This window comes from Rhinatrema bivittatum, chromosome 4 (genome assembly GCF_901001135.1).
Source record: "Rhinatrema bivittatum chromosome 4, aRhiBiv1.1, whole genome shotgun sequence".
NCBI lineage: Eukaryota > Metazoa > Chordata > Amphibia > Gymnophiona > Rhinatrematidae > Rhinatrema > Rhinatrema bivittatum.
The window spans coordinates 190,731,531-190,754,569 of record NC_042618.1 but is presented as its reverse complement, the minus strand read 5'-3'; the positions used below and the strand labels follow the sequence as shown (position 1 = coordinate 190,754,569).

The window sequence follows — 23,039 nt, the reverse complement described above, 5'->3', positions numbered from 1 at the left end:
GAACTGGTAGTGATGGTTCAGTATAGCGAAGCGTAGAAAGCGCTGATGGTCGTGATGGATCGGGATGTGGAGATAGGCTTCCGACAGATCCAGAAAGGTCAGAAATTCTCCCGGCTGTGCTGCCCTTATGACCGAGCGTAGGGTTTCCATGCGGAAGTGTGGTACCCTCAGGTAGCGATTGATGGACTTGAGGTCCAGGATGGGCCGGAACGTTCCCTCTTTCTTGGGGACGATAAAATAGATGGAATAGTGCCCAGTATTTTGTTGGTGCATGGGCACCGGTGTTATCACCCTTAGGGTGAGTAGTTTTGTCAGTGTGGTTTCCTCTGCCGTCTGCTTGGAGGGGGAGTGGCATGGTGATTTCACAAATTTGTCTGGAGGGATACTGTGGAAGTCCAGGTTGTATCCCTCTCGAATGATGGTTAGGACCCACTTGTCTGACGTTATCTCGACCCATCTTTGGTAGAATAGGGCAAGCCTGCCCCATGGCTTCTTCCTGTGGATGGGTCTGTTGATTCTCATTGTGGGGTGCGGCTGGGGCCTGGACCTGAGCTGGCTCCCCTCTTGTTGTGTCTGTTCAGAAAGGTCTGGCTCCTGCCTGTGGGACGAGGTGCTTGGTATTTGTTTTTGTATGGTCTAAAATGCTGGGATTCTCTGCCCTTGGATCTTCGGGGAGAGGGGCATTGGTTTCTTTTGTTCCTGTCCTCCGGTAACCGAGGTACTGGGGATTCGCTCCATTTGTCGGCTAACTTCTCCAGTTCGCTTCCGAACAGGAGGACTCATTTAAAGGGCATTCTCGTGAGTTTCGTCTTGGAAGTCGTGTCAGCTGACCAACTTCGGAGCCAGAGTTTCCTGGCTGAGGTGCGCACCAGGTCAGAGGTCACATCCGTGAGGAAAGATATCGCCGGTTCTAATGTTTTGACGGACGTGGTTGCGTCCCTGGACAGCGACAAGCAGGCACGTATCACCAAGGCACAGCAGGCAGCGATCTGCAGGACATAGCTGTGACATCAAATGACTGTTTAAGGATGGATTCCTGACGTCTGTCCTGGGCATCCTTGAGTGCAGCTTCTCCTTCGACTGGAATGGTAGTGTGCTTTGAGACAGCGCAGACCATAGCATCCACTTTTGGGAACCCCAGGAGTTCTTTGGCTGAGGGTTCCAGGGGATATAGGGCTTCTAGGGCCCGTCCTCCTTTGAAGCTGGCCTCCGGGGCATTCCATTCCAGGTCAATCAGTTGTTGGACGGCGTGCAGCATTGGGAAATGGCATGAGGCCTGACAGAGCCCAACCAAAACAGGGTTAGTCTTTGGCTCCGCTGCGGTGCTTGTGCCTGGGATGGCCAGAGTCTTCAGGCTCAGAGACACGAGATCTGTTAACTCGTCTTTGGAGAAGAAACGCATCATAGTTCGGTATGGTTCCGTTCAAGAAGGAATTTCTCCTTCCTCCAGGGAGTCTGGCTCTTCCTCCGAGGTGTCTGTGTCCCCCAAGGGGAGGCTTTTGCCCAGCAGAGGCACATCTCGGGGAGGTCGAGGGGATCCTAGAAGGTTTTGTTCTTCCGGTGGAGACAGTGGCTGTGTGACAGGTGGCATCGATTGCGCCTGGACAAAGGTTTGCAGCCCTTTGAAGAATTCCACCCAGGAAAAGGTCCCTGGGTCTATATTGAATCCAGTAATGTTCCCCGAGGAGCCCATCTGAGGAGGCCTTGAGCTGCATTCCTCTACTGGCTGAGAGAGGCCTTGCCTCAGTTCCTCCAGAGCCTCTTCGCTCTGTAGGCACAGGGCAGAGGCCACTTCGTGTTGTGCAGCTCTCAGGTGGCAGGCTGGGCAGAGGGCTTGTCCTTTGGCTTTCATGGCCGGCGGTGCCATGATTTGTGCACGTGGAGTGATTCAAAACTCGTCTATGCGCGTATGTGTGCGCGCCGGGATGCTTATTTGTGCGTTCCGGGTGCGCTGACGCTGTGCGTGCAAGAGGCAGAAAATGTGCGTGCAGGCCTGCGCATAGGGAGATGCACACGCCGCTGTGCGCACAGGTTTATTTGTGCACCCAGCACCATTGAATGTGCCGCTGTGCGCCCGGCACCATTGTGCGCATCGCTGTGCGCACGGCACAGATGCACGCACCACTGGGCGCACAAGTAGGTTGTGTGTCCGGCTCGCCGCTGTGCACACGGCTCAGTTGTGCAGACAATACGGCGATCAGGGGGGAAATGGCGCCGACAACCATGTGGGCAAGATGGCGACCCCCCTGGAGGGTCTCCACGTGGAAGGACCCTCGCACTGGATCGGGGCCTAGCCTGGACGGGGCTGCTCAACCCGATGGCACAGACGCCGGATGGCGATCTGTGCTGCTCACCGAGCCTTGGAGACCGGAGACTTAAATAAAGTTTTCTACCTTACCTTGTCTCGGCATTTCCCGGTCTCGTGCCGGGCAGTCTCCAGCTGCGGGGGGAGAGGGGAATACCTTCACCGCCGCGACACCCACTGCCTCTCAGCCACTCACGGGGCTAAGTCCACGCCGGGAACCCGCTACTGGACAGAGGCTTACTTCAGGGATCTCGGAAATCACCTCAGGAATTCTCGACTGGGGGAGGGACTCTTAAATATCACCGCAGGAGAGCGGGGCTCGTCTTGTAGAGGTAAGATTTTCTTTCTTCTTTTGGTTTGGATTTTGTAACGCTGTGCAAGCGTGTGTAGAGTCCCAAACTGCTAAGGAGATGGAGAAATACTGAAGAGCAGAGCTTCCTGTACGGGTATATGTAGGCTGATGTCAGATTGAAATCTGACTCCGTCTCCCAACTGCTTTCAGGAGTACACTATACCCATTGGTCTTGAGTCCATCTGCTACACGCTAGGAAAACAAACATTATATACTGGAAAATAGCACTTAATTCCAAATCCATAATTAACTCAATTCAAGGACAAAAACCCTGAGGCAGGGATAAAAGGAAAAAAAAGGTAAAAAGACAAATTGACACAGAAGAGAAAAAAACAAATTGATGGGAATCAACAGACCTAATATCTATCGACATACCATCAGAGCCTACTCTATTAAGCCACTCTCTTCTTCCAAAGCAACTGGGTTTTGTTTTTTTTTAAACTTCTAAAAAATACCTCAAAAATATATATGAGACATCAGACAATTTTACCATACATTTGCAAGGAAACTGTAGTATGAAATTAGCACTAAGGAGGAATACTACCTCTTGGTGCATTGCCATAGATTTTTTATTCTGCACCTCTGACAGGTCTTGCACAGGTCTGGCAAGACTCAAATCTTCTGTAAAAACAGAGGCACAAAAGTGTGAAAATGATCTGAAGTCACTATCAGCTTAGCTGCTTAAATATAAAATGTAGGATGATGGCACTAATCTTTTGCCCAGGATCTCTAGGTGTTCAAAAGTAGCATATCTTTTCTGTGGAAAGTCCTTCCTTCTACCCAGTTTAAAAGGAGGTAGTACTAATCCTTTCTGTGAAAAGTCCTATTAAATGTAAAAAAACAAGGTGGCACGAGAAATCCTACTGTGAATAAGAAAAATACTATTGTTCAGCAAAACTGTGGTCACTCTTGAAGGAAATATCTGCACCATGGCTCTAAAGCAAAAGAAAGTGCCTTAATATCATATCCATAACAGAAAGTTCCTTAGAGATTGTCAGCCTATTTGATATTAAAGGTAAAAGAAAAAGCTTTTCCAATCAAAGGATAAACTATCTTCAACTCTACAAACTTCTCTTAAGTATTTACAATCTTTTAAAAATTAGTATTTTGAAAATTTAGCAATCTTCTTGATCATCTTTCTGAGTGTTCTCCATCTTTGATTTTTCATCTAGCATTTATGTGATCTTCAATCAATACTTAATTCTGGGCCTGCAGTGTTTGAACCTTACTTTCCCTTTCCAACAAATGTTTCCTTGTCCTTCTGCTCCTTCTGGGAGAGGAGGGCAACACTGCCCACTGCAGCCGCTGATTCCCCAAGCAGCCCGAAGCCGCAAACAGAAGAGCTACATTGCTCCCTTACCCAGCCTGGGCCTGTCCCAATGATCAAACCAGGAACAGCCCGAGAAGTTGCTGCTGAAAGAAAAATGTAACTTTTTTTTTTGTTTTTTTTTTTAAAGAAACAGCAGCCACAGCAAAGGATGAAATTCAAGCAAAAAAAAAAAAAAAGGAACACACCTCTGGGAAGGAACCTTCAGAGGATAAGAGGGAACCAGGACCCTTGGCTATCAGACACCTGGATCTGCTGAGTTACCAACCCCACGCTCGCCCGGCTCAGACTGAGGGATGGCCCACGAAGTACCTAGCACCTCAGGGAGCGTCTTCTAACTTATCTTCTTCTGTCCCTTCTTTCTTTCTTTCTTTCTTTTTTTTCTTAACTGCAGGTTTGCACCTCTACCATCTGCTGGAGACAGAGAAATTCTGAGGGTCTGCAGGTGGCACTCTCTGTTATGTATCAGTGCCTCAAAGTTTTTAGTTCTCTGCCTGCATCTGTTGGTAGGGATGCAAAACCCACTTGTCTGGATTGATCTGGGGTACGAACAGGCATAGAGCTTTCAGCTGGCTAAGAGTCATACAGGCTACGATTTAAAAAAACAAATAGAAAAAAGAAAGGGAAAAGTTACTTTGTATTGAGAATGGTTTTCTAAGGCTAGGAGATATTTTATGAGGATTACCATGTGCCAGTTCACATGTCTGAGTGCTGTGCTCTCTGTAACCATTAAAAGGCAGCAGTGTCTGACAGCACGTAGTGTTCACCTTGAAAATGTGATGATAAAACAGAGGAAAATCTAATAAGGAGTGGAGACGATGAGAGGTATACAGTAATAGGTACAGACCACAGTAGTAGATTGTATAGCGCTGGTTACGTTCATGTAACCTTGTCTTACAGAATTCAATTGAAAAGACTTAGCAAAGAATTAATTTTAACATATTCATCGTTTATTCACAGTTGCTTGAAGAAAACAGAGTACATCAAACAGAACAAGCTTATAATCTGGGGTCTTACTAGCCTGAAACTAGTGCATAAGTATATTTTAAACTCAGAGACATTCCCATAGAGAGAACAGCTAATGGCAGTTTCTTCCATTGTGACTGGCATGCTGCCATCTTGAGAACTCTTGAGCAGTTATTGGCTCTGCACAGCGGCATAGAATTAACCCTCCAAATGCTGAAATATCCCAGAGAGAGAGCAGCTAAGTGTTTCTCCCCTTGTTTCTGGAATACTGCCATCTTGAGTGTTTTTAAACAGTTACAGCTCTACATAGCTGCATATGATTAAAAACAAGGACTCTGCTGTTTAACTCTCCAAGTGCTGGAACAAAGTGATTATTGCCAACAGTCCTGCCTCTGGGGGGTTTTCTCCCCCAGATCCTTACAATTCCTATACAAAGCCTTTCAGCCTTTAAAGAAAAGAAATTAATTCTGAGAAATATGAGGTCTCAATAATCTGTATGTTTCACTAAGTTGAAATTTAGCTATGAAAAATTCAGCTTATCTTCCGGCAAAGGGGGAACTGGAGATTCGCCCCACTTACTGGCCAGTTTCTCCAAATCGCTCCCAAACAAGAGTGAGCCTTTAAAAAGCCATTTTTGTAAGATTAGCTTTGGAGTTCCCATCGGCTGACCAGCTCTGCAGCCACAGTTGATATCTGGCTGCTATGACGGAAGCCACTCCTCTAGCCAAAGTATGGACCAGATTGCAGCCTGCATCTGTTAAAAAAGTGGCGGTGGGTTCCATAACTGTTCAAGAACTCACTCCAGAATCATCATTCTTCTGAGAGAGAAGTAGACAAGAGTGAGTCACTACAGAGCAACAGGAAGCTATCTGTAAAATCATCGCCACTGCCTCAAAAGCCTGCTTAAGGATGGCCTCAATCCTCCTATCATGTACATCCTTCAAGGTCATTCCTCCCTCCACAGGGATAGTCGTCCGCTTAGAAACAGCACAAACAAGTGCATTTATTTTTGGAAAATACAAACGCTCTTTCACCACTGGATCCAGGGAGTATAAACCTTCCAATGTCCAAACTCCTTTAAAATTTGCCTCCGGAGCGTCCCATTCAAGATCAATCAATTCTTGAATGATTTCCATAACAGGGAAAAAAACAAGAAGCTTTGAGGTCACGTGATTCGATGAGTCAGTGCAGCATGTCTAGCTGGCTCTGAATACCATCCCTTGCAATCCATAAGATTTCTTGAACATTCCTGGTTATTAAACAAGTATATGCAAAGATCTTCGTGGATTATGCCCTTAAATGGAGTGAGAAAGGAGAAAGACAAGCAGACAGGTGGTGTGGACAAGACGACTAACGTTGGTGAGAATCTGAACACTTCTACCTCACACGCCACCTCTGCTTCTGATATTACAGCAGTAGTGGTATCTGCTTTGAACAGCCATTTTACCTCCCTATCAGAGCAGATCGCAGAGCTGCAATCTTCACTAAATGAAATTGGGCCAAGATTAGATGTGATGGAAGGATGAATTTTGGTACTTGAGGACGACTCTGGTGCTGACACAGGAAAACTTGTCTCACTGACAAAATTGGTAGAGAAACAGGAAGAGAAGATAGAGGACTTGGAAAATAGATCTAGACAAAACAATGTCAGTTTGATCTGTGTACTGGAGGATGTTGAAGATAGTAACCTAGCACGCTTCCTGGAGAACTGGCTGCCTGAGGCTCTATCCATCTCTGAGCTCACCGGTGTGCTTCAAATAGAGTGAGCTCACAGGCTAGGTAACAGAAAAGATGGGGAGACTCAACCGCGGATCGTTATTGCAAAATTTCTCAACTGGTTCCATAAATAATAGATTCTATGTGCCAATCGCAAGTCTCTAGAGCTGAGGTATTATGGCAGGGTAGTAAGGCTCTTTCAAGATTATTCCTACAAATTATCGCTCAGATGTAAAGAATTTAACCCGATCTGCTCTGCGTTAGCGAAAAAACAAGTGAACTTCACGTTGCTGTACCCAGTGAAATTGAAATTTAGAGGTTGGCACCAAAACAAATCACTCATATTTGAGCAGCTCCAAGAGGCAAAAGAGTTTTTGGCACTTTTGTGACTCTTATCTGAAACAATACATTACGGAGCCTGTTGGCTCCTCAGTGCCAGTTCTGCGATTTACAGAACTTATACAAACTTTGACGATTCATGTTATGGGGCCCTTGTTCCTAGCCGAGGATTTCAATCGTGTTGCTGATCCCTTCTTGGACCGAAGGTCTAGGGCACTCATTTCCAGGTTGGGGTGTAAGAAAGGCATACCGTTTTTATGTAGGCATTTACATCTGTTAGCTGTGTGGAGAGTAATGCATCCTGAAAAAAAAGATTTTACTCACACCTCTAGGGCGCATGACTCCATGTCTCAGACTGACTACTTTTTAGTTAGCATAGTCAGCTTTTCTTTGCTTCAAAGAGTGGAAATTGAGCCCACAGAGTTCTCTGACCATGCTAAGCTTTGGGTTGATCTCAAGTGGACAGCGCAGATGGAGATTTCCCGCCCATCTCTCAGGTGATGCTGATCTTCAGGCATTCCTTAAAACTAAATGGAAAGAATATGAGGACCTTAATTCCAGTCATAAGTCCTGTGCTGTAAAGATAGAGGCTTTCTTATACTTAAGTCCCGATTGCTTACATCGCACCTCAAACTGATGGTGAGAGAGCAAGCCAGAGATGCAGAGCATGATTCTTTCTACTTAATCTCTGAAAGGTACGTTGGTTGCACATTTGGTTACTAGGGTTTGCTATTTTATTTCATGCGTAATATTTGAAACATTTCTTGAAATACCGAAACCGCTTTGACATCCACAGTTATATGTTGGAGTTCAGATTGTCAGCCAGAAGCAAAGCAAAATGTCTGTTGAGGATAGGCTCCTCACCACTATGGAATAGGTAGGGTTGCATAAGGTCAAGAATCTTACGAGGCATGTCTGTCGACAGAGAGGTGAAAACTGCCAGGCACCATTAAATGAAAAAATAATATATAAGTCTGGATTTCAGGTTTCCTTATCAGATGCCTCCATGGCTGAGTGGTCTAAGGTGCATCCTTCTTTTCTGTGATTTGTGTTTGGGACTCCTGATGGAGTCATGGGTTCAAATCCCACGTCTGACTTTCTGATTCTTGAATACTATACTTTGGTCTTTCAATCGGCTTTACTTTCTAATGGAAAAAAAGATTTTTCCTAGCCAAAGACTGTCCCTCTGAAGTCCCAACATTATGAATACTTCCTTTCCGTTTTGCTCCTATCCAAACCTAAGACGTGGCAATCACCGAGACCGCCTGCTTCCAAGTTCTTATCGGACCTGTACTCAAGAATCTCCTCCATAGCTTTTTATTTTTTAAACCATCAGAGTGATGGCCCATCCCTGCATACTGGCAGCCCCAACCCCTTAAGGTAGAAATACTCCAACAGAGAAATTTCAAAAGAGAATTGCAGCATGAAACTGCTGAAATGGAGCTCGTCAAAAAATGTAACACCATCGCCCCAGCCTCGTGACTCACCACAACTATCTGTGAAAATAACAGTTAGCAGCTCATGCTGTTTTTCCATAGTTACTTCAGTTGTCAGTAGGCTATTCTATAAGGCTATTAACACTCTGTCGACATCACTTCCTGCCTAATCCAATACCTTCTCTCTGCTCCATATATATGTTATCCATCTCATTCAAAACAGTATTCACCCCGGAGCACAGTTGTATATTAGAGATGTGCTTCGTGTTTTGCTACCGGGTCGTTTTTTGACTCGGATACTTCGTGGTAAAGTTCGGTTTTTATCGTTTAGTTTTTTTGAAAAAAAAAAAAAAAACTAAACGGGGAAAACCGAAACCGGGCCAAAAAATGACGCGGGAAAACAAAGCTAAAAAAAAAACCCACCCCACGCATTTAAATTAATTTTAATACATTACATACACCCCCCCCCCCATCCCGATCCCTCCCCAAGACTTACCAACATTCCTGGTGGTCCAGCGGGGTCCCGGGTGCCATTTGTCCCTCCGTGGCGTGCCCAGTGTGCTAGTGCTAGCCACACTCAAAATGGTGCCGAATAGCCTCTGAACTACTATGTCACAGGGGCTACCGGCGCCATTGGTCAACCTGATGGTGAGGTTGCAGACATAAGGAGAGCTAACAGAACGAATCAACATTTTGGGAGGCGGGAAAGGCAGTAATGCGAAGTGAAATTATGGCTTATATGATCTGAAAGAATAGACTACTCAACAGGAGCGTGAATTTCAGAAAAGCTCACTATCGCATCTCCATCTGCGACTAATAAAAAGCTTTATAGGGAATCTTTATATCTGCTGAACTATTTGCATCAAAAAACCATGACCGTACTGCTTTATACTTCTCATAAGCTATATCATTTCGGGAATAAGGCTGGCAAACTCCTGGCTAATTTAGTGAAAATTAAATGGGGCCATAATTATATAGAAGCTTTGAAGGGGTCTGATGGGGTCTGCTAAATATCTGCGAAGGATATACGTCGGATGTTTAGGTCTTTTTATGCACAATTATACTCTAAGGATCCGACGGATGGTGTTGGAGAGGCAGAGGCCTCTTTTTTTCAAGGTATGGCGCTGCCAAAAGTGATGGTCCTTCAACCAGCCTTGCAGAATAGACCGTTCAACATCTCCAAAATCATAGATGTTATTAAATCAAGCCCTCTACATATGGCCCCTGGCCTGGATGGCCTTAATGCAAATTTCTATAAAGTGCTCAGTAGCAATAGTTCTTCTACTATTAAACAATTTTTTGCAGCAGCCTTGGAGCAAGGGGCTTTTCCCGAAGACACTATAAAGGCATATATTACAGTCCTTCTGAAGGGAGGTAAAGATCCTACAATGCCGATTTCTTATAGGCCCATCTTGCTCTTAAATTTTGATTTTTAACTTGCTAAATGGTTGTATTTAGTCTTGCCAGCCGTGATCTCTCAGAATCAAGTGGACTTTGTACAGGAGAGGTCAGCAAGTAAACATAGTGGGGCAGATTTTCAAAGGATTTACGCGCGTAGGGGAGGTTATGCGCGCCGGGCCTATTTTCAAAAGGCCAGGCGGCGCACGTAAAGCCCCAGGACGCATGTAAATTCCGGGGCTTGAAAAAATGGGCGGGCTGTGGACAGTCTGGGGGCAGGGCGGGGGCATGGCCAGAGGCCTCCGAACACCCCCTGTGCCAGTGGATCGCGCGCCGGCAGTTGGCAGGCGTAACTTCTGAGATAAAGGTACAGGTTTTTTTTTTCGGGCTGGGGGCAGGACAGGTAGGGGAAGGTGGAGGAGGGAACGGGGAAAGCCAACTGGTCTCCCCGAGAGCTCAGCGCACACAAGATGCACTAGTGTGCACCCCCTTGTGCGTGCCGACCACTGATTTTATAACATGCGCGTGGCTGCGCGCACATGTTATAAAATCGGGCATATATTTGTATTTGTGCTCGCTGGGTAACGCGCACAAATGTACATCGCGCGCGTACCTTTTAATATCTGCCCCATAGTGCGGTTGGACTGCCATTGCACAGTGTAAGTTTTCCCAGATTCCAGCTTTGGTTGTGGGTTTCGATGCTAAAAAAAGCATTCGACAGGGTGGCATGGTGATACTTATTTTTGGTACCACACCGTTATGGATTTGAGGGGAATTTTCTTCGTAATATTTCCTTATTATACCAGGAACCATGCTCAGTTATCTTAGCTAATGGGGGTATGTCCAGTGAATTTGAGCTGCAGAGATGCATGAGACAAGGCTACCCCTTATCCCTTCTTTTATATATTCTCTCCCTTGACCCATTGTTATGGAAAATAGCTGACTCTCCTGACATCCACAGGTTTGAATGGGGTGGGGGCTCATTTAAGACAGTCATGTTTGCGGATGATGTATTGATCTTTTTGACCGCACCAGTTCCCTCCTTCCAAAATGTCATGGCCCTTCAGACCCAATTTAGTAAGTTTTCTGGACTTAAAATAAATTGTGATAAATCAGAGGCTTTGGATGTCCTAGGGACTTTGAAAGCCCAATAGCCGGGGCCATTCCAATTATGCTGGGTTGAAACAGAGATGAAATATTTAGGGATTAATATCCCAGTTGACAATGTAAATATCTATGATAGTAATATCCTCCCATTGTTGCTAAAGACCAAGTGGAGGTTATTGGAATGGCGATCACTACCCTTGCCCCTTAGTGGGTGGATCCATTTATTTAAAATAATGGAGTGGCAAAGGTTATATGCTTTACAAATGCTGCCAGTCTGGATTATTTATTTATTTATTTTATTTATTTGGAAGCTTTTATATACCGATGAACGTTGGGAACATCTCATCAGTTCACATAAAACATAACTTAGCAACAAAAGCTTTACATTATAACAAATAACTATAGGATAAACAAGGTATAGTTGTAGGAAAGATATATAACAATATGTAAGGGATAAGAGGAAAGGCAGCATATAACTGTTATGAGGTGGGCAAGAATTAACGGATATCTGGAATAGCATAATTTTCAACAGAGTATAGATAGAATTCAGGAAACTTACATACAGAGAGATTATCTACAGCAGATCAGGAAAATTATATATTATATACAGAGAAGTCATTTTTGTGTCCGTTACGCTAGAAGAACGGAGGGGGTGGAAGGGGGAGGGCGTCATGGGTAGGAAGCATGTTGGTCAGAGAATGCGTGTTGGAATAAGAACGTTTTCAGGTCATGCTTGAATTTTTTTGGGCATGCTTCTTGTCGTAGAGAGGGGGGGAGTTTGTTCCACAGGGCGGGGGGCAGCTAAGGATAGTGCTCGGGCTTTAGTAGCGGTTAGTTTAGAGTCTTTGGGTGACGGGATATGAAGGGTTGCTTGGTGTTGTTGTCTTGTGGGTCTTGTGGAATTTTGAAAAGAAAGTTGTTCATTAAACCAGTGCATATCTTGGTTGTAAAGGGCTTTATGGACCAAGGTGAGGGTTTTATATGTTATCCTCGCAGTGACTGGGAGCCAGTGAAGGTGTTGTAGAACTGGGGTGATGTGGTCGTGCTTGTGGGTGTTGGTTAAGATCCAGGCAGAGGAGTTTTGGAGAAGTTGGAGTGGTTGCAGCGTGTTTTTGGGTAGTCCAAGGAGAAGCGCGTTGCAGTAGTCAATTTTGGATAGAATGAAGGCTTGTAGAATAGTGCGGAAGTCATTGAGGTGTAATAGGGGTTTCAGTTTTTTAAGTATATTAAGCGGAAGCATCTCCAGGACTTGGATACAGCACTTCGTAACTTTTTCTGGAACAACAAACGAGCCCAGTTATCTTTGTCCAAATTACAGCTTCCCCGGGAGGATGATGAGATGAACTGCCCTAATTTGCAATCCTATAATTTAGCTTGTCTTTTTAGACATGTTTATGACTGGGTGTGGGATTCAGAACTATTTTCCTCTCTTAATTTCCTACAAGCTTGGTGTAAACCTTTTCATGTGGGGAACCTGCTGCATGTGCTTGGCCATTTGTTGCCGGATTACATTCAATACAACCCGATAGTTAGGGAATGCAGACAGGTCTGGAAGCTATTGTGTAATAAGCTTCAGGTATCTTGGGAGGTCTCCCCTCTGTTGTCTATTTTGGGTCATCCAAGGTTCTTACCGGGTGTGGGAAATTCAGTTTTTCTAGCGTGGGCTCACAGGGAGCTGACATCTTTATGTCAGTTCCTCTACAAAGATGGGAGAACGGTTCATAGTTTTAGTGATCTCCAATCGTAGTTTGAATTATCCCACAGATAATTTTAGGCTTATTCACAAGTTTGGCACTTTATTGAAGCTGATCTTAAATGTTTTCCACTCATAGATAAAACTAAGTTGGTGGAGTTTGTCTCTGTATCACTGGAGAGGAAGTTGTCTTGTGCCTTTCTTATTGCAGCTCTTAAAGGGATGGGACCCCTGGCGATACATCAACTCTGGTTAATCATTGAAATCAGGAGCTGACTACCCCAATTTCCCTCCAAATGCTCAAAGGTTGTTTTGCATACCTTAGTGAAGTCTCTGAAAATGTGTTAAGGGAACCACATTTTAACTTTTTTCATCGTATGTTTGTGCCCACTACTTGGACATTTAAAGCCAAATTAGTAAGATCAGATCTCTGTATAAAATGTAATGCTGCCCCAGGTGCCTTCTTTCACAGCTTCTGGAACTGCATTGTTATTGGTGCATTCTGGAGGAAGATTCTTGGTTATTTAAGCAAATTGCTCCATTTGGTTGTACCAGTCTCTCAGATATGTTTATTTGAAAATATGGAGGAGATTGCAAATTCCATCACTGACTCACAATGGCTGTTCCTGCGGAAAGCCTTCTTATTGGCCAAAAAAAATCAATTTTAGACCATTGGCTTGTTGGGGAGGCTCCATCAATTACCTATTGGAGGTTGCATCTACATAAAATGGCAGTCTATGAATACTTGACTGCTTGCCGGTCATCTCCAAAGAAATATGCTATTTTCATGGACACTTAGCAAATCTATTTAACATCTTTAAGTACTAAAGCTAGAAATAACCTATTGGCTTTACGATAATGGGGGACCCAGTACTCAGTTCCATATCTCTATACTCCCTAGGCTTACTTGTAGATCTTCTACTTATTTGGACTTGATGAGCCTATGAGATAGAACTTAGCAGGGTGGATGGGATTCTTGTATCCTAGTCCAGGTCTTGCCAGCTCTTAGCTCAGGGGTGGGGGGAGTTTGATATAATTGTTGAAAATAGAAAATATAGGATAATAAAAAAAAAAGAAAAAAAAAAAAAAGAGGCTTTTCGCAATGAAACCAAAATGGGATTCTTCTTCGGCTCAGACATGGAATCTGCTCCAGGCACATCCAGCATCTGCAAGGTCTGGGAAATCAGGGCTGGCAGTTGATCTCTATGAAAGAACTGCAACGTGGTCTGATACAGTTCCAGTCCCGGAGGAATTTCCCCTAGAGATGTGAATCGTGTCCTTGATCGTCTTAACAATCGATTTCGGCTGGGAGGGGGAGGGAATCGTATTGTTGCCGTTTGGGTGTTTAAAGTATCGTGAAAATCGTGAGCCGGCACACTAAAACCCCCTAAAACCCACCCCCGACCCTTTAAATTAAATCCCCCACCCTCCCGAACCCCCCCCAAATGCTTTAATTTACCTGGGGGTCCAGCGGCGGTCTGGAACGGCAGCGGTCCGGAACGGCCTCCTGCAATTGAATCGTGTTGTCTTCAGCCGGTGCCATTTTTCAAAATGGCGGCGCAAAATGGCGGCGGCCATAGACCAACACGATTCGACTGCAGGAGGTCGTTCCGGACCCCCGCTGGACCCCCAGGGACTTTTGGCCAGCTTGGGGGGGCCTCCTGACCCCCACAAGACTTGCCAAAAGTCCAGCGGGGGTCCGGAACGACCTCCTGCAGTCGAATCGTGTTGGTCTATGGCCGCCGCCATTTTGCGCCGCCATTTTGAAAAATGGCGCCGGCTGAAGACAACACGATTCAATTGCAGGAGGCCGTTCCGGACCGCTGCCGTTCCGGACCGCCGCTGGACCCCCAGGTAAATTAAAGCATTTGGGGGGGGTTCGGGAGGGTGGGGGATTTAATTTAAAGGGTCGGGGGTGGGTTTTAGGGGGTTTTAGTGTGCCGGTTTTCCTGCCCTCCCCCTTCCCCCGATTTATGATTTTTTGACGATAAATCGGGGGAATTGGTATTGTATCGTGGCCCTAACGATTTAAAATATATCGGACGATATTTTAAATTGTCAAAAAACGATTCACATCCCTAATTTCCCCACCTTCCATGGAGTCAGGATCTGCCTCATCAGTGCCATCCGGGTTCCTGTCGGGAATACCCGCGGCTAACAGAGGCATGCTTTGGCGATTAAACATAGGTCTGCAAAAGGCAAGGGCCACTGGCTGAGGATCCGACCTAACAGGAGGATCCGACCTAACAGGTCGAAGCTGAGGTCTGTGCCTGAAGAAATGATTGCAATCCATGAAAAAAACTCTACCCAAGAAAAGGCAGAAGGATCCAGACCAAACCCAGAATGTACTGAGGTGGGGCCCACTAAGCTGCCATCTCCTGCAGAGGAACTAGTCAAGGAAGTTCCAACATCTGGCATACCGCCAGACAAATCCTTAGCCAGATCATCATCAGGCTGGGAGGAACCAGGCTTAGAAAAATCAGAAGCCAATTCTCCCTGAGTCTCTAAGCAGCGCTGACACATGTTAGAGGGCACTCCAGGCTGAGATGCCCGAATATGACAGGCAACACAGAGAAAAAGGCGCTTAGGTTTCTTATTCATTGGCACCCTTAGTTTACAGCCAATGGAGAATGTGTGTCCAGCTGGCTCATGTTGAAAAATGTCAAGTGCACAAATTTTATGTGCACAAAAATCAGGCACCCCAAGAGTAAGCACTGCAAAATTACAAAATGTGTGCCAAAAGCTGGGTGTATCGCCAATACACTTAAAAAATGTGCCTAAAACTGAGCGCAAAACTTATACATAGAGCTGGACACACTGCGCACACAGATGTTCCAGTAGAGGGCAGTAGAACACACAAAGCACACGAAAATGCTGCCACAGCTTACCATGCAGCGCGCAGACGAAAGCCTAATAGCAGGGGCTAGCCTACCAGGGCTGCTCAACCTGCTAGGCTGCCCAGTTCCCCTAAGCCCCAGAGGAGCGGGAATGAACGTCGGAACAGCGCGCCGAACACAGAGACTGGAGGAAGTCCTACCAAACCCATCTTCACTGTCTCTGCCTTATATATATATATATATATATTTTTTTTTTTTTAAACTTACTTGAGTTCAGCCCTTACCGGCGAGTACAGAGACAGTCTCCGGCTGCCGGGGGGAGGGCATCTGCCGTCACCGGCATGCTCAGCTTCCTGCACCCGCTGCCTTTAAGCTGTGCAATCAACTAAGTCCACGCCGGCAGAAAACAGCTACCGGACCAAGGCACACATCTGAGGGACCACGGAAATCACCTCAGGAATTCGCAACTGGGGAGGAACCATCTGGTATCACCGCAGGAGAGCAGGGCTGCTTTTTTTTTTTTTTTTTTAATTCTCCTTCCAAAATCTGAAGCAATCCCCATAGGAAGATGCACGTCCACCATCTGCTGGAGAAAGAGAATACTGGCAGGCTGAGGTCATTGCAGGGGTATATATACTGTGATGTCAGCTTGCTCTGTCTCCATCTGCTAGCAGGGGAGCATAACCCACTGGTCCTGAGTCCATCTGTCTACATGCTAGAAAATAGCAGCTTAAAAACTCTATGCTCTCCTTTTCTCTAAACATAATTTCCTAACCCTTTGGAAAGTTGAGCTGTGCAGAGCTTCTAAATAAATTTTCCAACTTCAGGAAAACTGTCAGAAGTGTAGAAAACAAAGCTAGGCAAATTACTTTAAAAAATCTGTAAGCTTAACACACAATACTAAACAAAACTATGATGAAAAGCAGTACAAAATGCACCTATTGCTTTTACACATGGTAGATGCAAAGCAGTTGAGAGTTTTGAGTGGCTGTCAGAATTTGAACTGCTCAGATTGGTGGTGCATGGCACATATTTTTATCAAGTTGGTTGTGTTGATGCAACACTGTGCACTAATGAACCTATGCACCTGTCACCACTAGTACCCAGAGTGAGTACCAGAAAATGAAAAAGGTAATTAAAAAGAAAAAGGTGATCAAACACCTGTCAAGCTCTTCTACCCAAGCACAATGAAATCTTCAGGTGTCCTATTGCTGATGCTAATTTGTTCTTTCTAATCCTATACATGAACTTTTAAGACCACATAGATCACATCTGAAGAAGAGATGTATGCAGTCTCAAAAACTCATACATCATCATCTTTGGATAACTCTTATGTTGGTCTAATGAAAGGTTTAACATCCTCCAAAGAATCCACCATTCTGAAAGAAGTCCTTGTACTGAGTATAAGTGAGGAGAGTAGCACTCACCCTTCTTTGGGATCATCTTCTGACTTATCTGTCGAGCTTGTTGAAGAGCTGAACTCATCATCAGAGAGATGACGGACTAAAGAATTTTTTTTCTGTTATAGACAATTTAAAATAAAAGACTTCTATTAAAGACTCGTCTTGAGATCAGATAGAATATTTTAACCAAAGAGCATCTCTCTGACCAATTTATTTATTTATTTATTTATTTATTTATTTTTAATTTTTATATACCGAAGTTCTTGTAGGGACTACAAATCACTCCGGTTTACATAAAACGAAGAACTGCTCAACAGAGAGCGGAGCTTTACATGGAACCGTAGAACATATGGAACAGTATAACTGGTTGACAATTTAACATAATACTAAATAAAGTGATAATAGTTTAACTGGAAATAAATAAAGAAATATAATATTTTATATATAAGAAGTATAACTATTTATTTATTTATCTTGGAGTATGCGAAGGCAGTTTGTTCTTGAGATAACCAGGACCATTTCCCCTTAAAGCCTTCACCCGTGTAAATTGTCCCATCATTGTACATATTAAGTTAATATCAACTTGATCATATTAGTAACATAAACACATATATTCAAAAGATCAAGGCATCTAGGCCTGGATTTATCAAAATGCGGTAAGTACTGCATGCGATTGCAAAAGGGGCGTGGTTTATGCAAAAATTCAATTTATTGCAATAATAACAGAACAGTGGTCTCTTGTGAAGATATGATGACCTTCAGAGTGAGGAAACTCACTCCAAGATGAGATTTGGGCAATGTTCTCTCCACCTAGCTTGATGTTACCCAGGTAGAGAGTCCATCAAGCTAGGTTGAGAGAACATTGCCCAAATCTCATCTTGGAGTGAGTTTCCTCACTCCGAAGGTCATCATATCTTCATAAGAGACCACTGTTCTGTTCGTACATGTCACGTAGAATGTCAAAGTGGCCCCTAACCCCCTACACTCATACCTAAACCCCACCTCGAGTTACTAGGTGGGCCTACCATCGCGAATGGCGATGAAACCTTACCGCACGGTCACAGCAGCTATCGCACAGCCTAACACAATTCAAAGAGGGGTTGTTAAAATCGGCGTTATGGCTGTGCGATAGCTCTTCGCAGACTGGCTAACCCAGCCCACTCTCCGCCCCTAACTCCTCCTATTTTCTGAATTTGCATCGCACCATACAATATGGTGCTATCTCATGCGTTAACGGGGATTTTCGCATGCGATAAGCCCTTAACGCATGCGAAAATGCCTTATCGCATTTTGATAAATGACCCCCTTAATGAGTTAGGCACCTAGATTTTTCTAAGTGAAAATTTCCCAACTGGGTTCCTAAATGTTTAACTGAAGTCTAAATTTAGGATTCTAAAAATGGATGAAGACAGGTCAAGGGACATAAGTTAGACTCTCCCTTAAATGTACGTAACTGAATTGCAGTCCTAAATTTAGATGCCTCAGTTAAGTATATATTTTCAGGCCAAAAATTAGCATCCTAAGGGGGTTATTTAATAAAGGTTTTCTCCCATTTACCTCTAAGCATGTCTATGGAAAAATGTTTAGAGGTAAATTTCAAGAGTTGCTTGTGTAAAAAGGCCCATATACGCAAGCATATGGGCCAAGCACAGACAACTCTTATTTTCAAAGTAGCATAATCTGACGGTAACATTTAAATAGGCGCGCGGGTGCACATATGTGCACGTTTGTTGGTCCACACCCAGGGACATGGCCATTTTATAACATACGCATGATTTAAGCACTTTAATAAAATAGCCTGACTGCACGCAATTGTGTGAGCAATTTTAAGTAGACGTGCGCCTATGCATGCAAAAACTGCTTCTACTGTGTAAGTGGGGGGATTTTTAAAAGACACGCGTGCCGACACCATTACCAATTTTACCAGTTTGTTCCCAGTTTGCTCAGGTAAAGAACAGGACTTCCAAACCCCCCAAGTTTAATAGCCTCCCTTCCCCCCTATTAGCCCTGCCCCTTAAAACCATGCTGATTATCTATCTTTATTGAGCAGAGTTGCTTACCTGTAACAGGTGTTCTCCAAGGACAACAGGATGTTAGTCCTCACACATGGGTGACATCATCAGATGGGGCACAGCATGGAAAACATTTGTCAAAGTTTCTAGAAAGTTTCTAGAAACTATGACAGATACACTGAGCATGTCCAGCATGCCCCCATCCACACAGGGTCTCTCTTCAGTCTTCAGCAAAAAAATAAAATAACAAATCGAAAGAAACCCAACTCCACAGGGTGGCAGGTGGGTTTCATGAGGATTAACATCCTGCTGTTCTTGGAGAACACCTGTTACAGGTAAGCAACTCTTTCTCCACGGGCAAGCAGTATGGTAGTCCTCACATGGCTGAATATTTAGCTACAGGCTGCTCCAAACATAGACAGCATTTAACAGGTACAAATTCTCCAGAATTCAGCAGCTAGAATCTTAACCAGCACCAAAAAATATGAGCACATTACTCCAGTTTTGACATCCCTACATTGGTTGCCAATAAAATTCAGAATCGAATACAAGGTATTATCCCATTTTACATAAGATTATACGCCAAGAGCAGACAGACTGGTTAAACACAGCAATTAAACTTCACAAACCCCAACGAAATCTACGATCAGCCAACAAAGGTCTATTAACAATTCCTTCAGTACGATCTGCACAACTCTCTCAAGTTAGAGAACGTGCAATTTCACTAGCAAGCCCAAAGTTATGGAACTCACTCCCTGTCGATTTACGGTTACAAACGAGTCTAAAGACATTCAAAAAGGATATAAAGACCTGGCTATTCATGAAGGCATACCAAGATCTTTAACAATCCACTCAGCCCTCCTTACATACCCCTCTACATTCACCACACTACATTTTATCTCTTTTATGATTTGTTCTTAATATTTCTTTTTCTTTTTAATGCTTATATTTAACCCTGATTTTTTTACCTTTTTCTGCCCTTTTTTAAAATAAGAATTGTATTGAAATGTTTTAGATACTGTATATTATTTATGTCTTGATAATCGTTGTGATGGCTCCACTGAACGACGGTATACAAAATCAATAAAATAAATAAGTACAAATGTGCACAACAACTAGAGCTGCTAAAACATGGGGAGCAAGCCTGCACCCAAAGAAAGGGCCCAAGGTAGGAAGAGTTGGGTTTTCATAGGTGAAATAGATTACGGAGGACCGACTGGCCGAAATGACTGACACTTCGTCCATCTTTGTCCAGACAATAATGAGAGGCGAATGTGTGGAGAGAACTCCAGGTCACCGTCCTGCACCGTCCTGCATAGCTCGTGAATGTGTACCACATGGAAGTGAGCCACCGAAACTGACATGGCTCGAACCGAATGAGCCTTGATATGACCCTCAAGTTGTAGTTCCGCTTGAGCATAGCAGAAAGAAATACAGTCTGCTAGCCAAAAGGATAAGGTCTGTTTGGACACTGTGACTCCCAACCTGTTTCTGTCAAAGGAGATAAAAAGAGTTGAGTGGCCAGACGGTGAAGTGATGTTCACGCTAGGTAAAAGGCTAGGGCCCTTTTACAATCCAGAGCGTGCAGTCTCGGAAAAAAGGTAGGCAATACAATGGATTGATTGAGTTGGAATTCTGTGACCACCTTTGGAAGGAACTTCGGGTGTGTATGCAAGACCACCTTATCATGATAACATTTTGTATAAGGTGGATATGTCACCAAAGCCTGAAGCTCACTGACACTGAGCGCTGAGTTGACTGCCACCAAGAAGATGACCTTCTAGGATAGGTACTTCGCAAGATTGCAGGGGCTCAAACAGAGCCCTCAAAAGATGGGCCAAGACCACATTGAGGTCCCAAGAGACCGCTGGGGGCCATGTCAGAGGCTTAAGTTGCAACAAGCCTCGCATGAAACACCCTACAAGTGGATGGGCGGAAGTGGAAGCACCATCCATCCCCTGATGTTATGCCCCGATGACACTTGAGGCGAACCCTCACCGAAGTGGTTTTCAAGCCAGCCTCGGAGAGGTGCAACAGGTAGTCTAAAAGCTTTGGTGGAGAACATGAGAACGGGTCCAGACTGTGCCCTTCACATCAAACCGAGAATCTCTTCCACTTGAGATTGTAAGATATCTTTGTGGAAGTCTTCCTGGACTCCAAGAGAAACTGAGACATGCCATCTGAAAGGCCCAGGATCTGCACGGTCACCCGATCAACATCTATACCGTGAGTGACAAGGCTCAGAGGTTGGGGTAGCAGTGCTTGCCCTGGTCCTGCATGATTAGGTCTGGGGCAGTCCCCAGCTGGATCGGAGGGCATGAGGCCAGTTCCCGTAGAAGTGGGAACCAAATCTGGCATGGCCAAAAGTGCACGATCAGGATCATGGTGCCTCGGTCCTGTTGGAACTTTTGAAGTGTCTTCGAGACCAATGGCAGGGTAGGATAAGTGTACAGGAGACCGAAACCCCAGTGACATGAAAAGGCATCAGACACCAATCCCCTGCCCGCTCGGTCCAGGAAGCAGGATTGACCCACTTTCTTGTTCTCTGGGGAAGCGAACAGATCTATGTCCAGAGTCCCCCATAAGCGGAAGATGCAGTTCACAAACTTCTGTTTCAGGGACCATTCGTGGGGCTCAGAAGGCCCAACTCAGTGAGTCTGCCAGGATGTTGTCCGTCCCTGGGAGGTACACAGTTTGGAGAAAGATGCCCCTCTTGAGAGCCCAGGACCAAATCTGCATTGCCTCTTGACAGAGAAGGTATGATCACGTCCCTCCTTGCTTCAAATACCACATCGCCTCTTGATTGTCGATTTGAACCGATTTGTTGATCAAGTGCTCCCGGAATGCCGTCAGGGTGTAATGGATCACCTTAACGCCAGGAAGTTTATCTGGAAATACCGCTCCTATATGAACCAATGGCCTTGGGTACTGAGGCCTGCAACATGGGCTCCCCAAACCGTGTGAGACGCATCTGTGATGAGGACGATCTGGGGCTGAGGGACCCAGAAAGGCATCCCCATCTCCAAGATGGATAGGGTTTCCCCCTACACAAGGGACAACCAAAGTGGAGTGGTGACTAGGATGCAAGCCCGAAGATCCTGGATAGCTTGGCGACACTGTTAGCACAACGTCAACTGTGCCCTGCACATGTGTAGCCAAGCGAATGGTGTGGCGTGAACTGTCACTGCCATGAGCCCCAAAAGGCACAGAAACTGGTGCGCTGAAACATGAGGGGGCAGCAGGACACTACACTTGCCAGAGAAGTGAGGGTCATTGCCCGGTCTTGGGGCAAGAAGGCTTTCCTCTGGACAGTATCCAACCTGGCTCCGATGAAGTCCAACTGTAGTGACAGCTAGAGATGGGATTTCAGGTAGTTGATTAGAAATCTCAGGCCCTCAAGGCACGTATGGTGGAAGGTAGGGAATGCAATGCCCCCTGCTTGGAATTGCTCTTGATTAGGCAATTGTCAAGGTAAGGGAAGACGTACCCCTTGCCTCTTGAGACTGACCCCCACCACCATCAGGCATTTTGGGAAGATGTGGGACATCGATGCCAAGCCGAAAGGCAGCACCCAATACTGGTAGTGCTCTACTATGAATTGAAGATACTTCCGATCCGCGGGCAAAATGGGAATAAAGGCATCAGTTTCTAGAAACTTTGACAAATGTTTTCCATGCCGGGCTCCATCTGATGATGTCACCCATGTATGAGGACTACCATCCTGCTTGTCCTTGGAGAATATTACTTACAAGTTCTCCAAAGCAGAAGTCAAATTATGCGGCAGGGGACCCCGGTGCACACCTGTGCACATAAGTATTCACGCACTAATTTGGTTGAAATCCAGAAACACTCATGCCTTGCCCACAGCACACCCACACCTCACCCCTTTTTTGGAACTTTTTATTGGTGGTGTGCAGCGGGATATACATGCGTATATGGGCAGCTTTTAAAATCCCCTCGGCGCACACTGGTCCAACTTGTGCATGTATCTCCTGGTTTTGGCACGCACCAGGCTTTTAAAATTCACCTTTAAGTGCATATATGCGCACGCACAAGCAACAAAATGCACATAAAAAGGGGGAGGATTTGGGTCGTGTCAGGGTTGTTCTGGGACAGGGTCAACTGGGGGAGTGCAGGTTGAAGAACCA

The 23,039-nt window shown here is 45.0% G+C and overlaps 1 protein-coding gene across 2 annotated transcripts in view; it reads right to left on the bottom strand.

Moving 5' to 3' along the window:
* The window catches only part of NEK4 (NIMA related kinase 4), a 140,365-nt gene that overhangs the window by 19,752 nt on the left and 97,574 nt on the right, over window positions 1-23,039 (bottom strand). For both annotated transcript variants that reach the window (XM_029599439.1, XM_029599440.1), the window contains one exon: window positions 16,904-16,995. In XM_029599439.1, coding sequence (XP_029455299.1) covers window positions 16,904-16,995 — 92 coding nt within the window. The remainder of the gene's footprint in view (window positions 1-16,903; window positions 16,996-23,039) is intronic.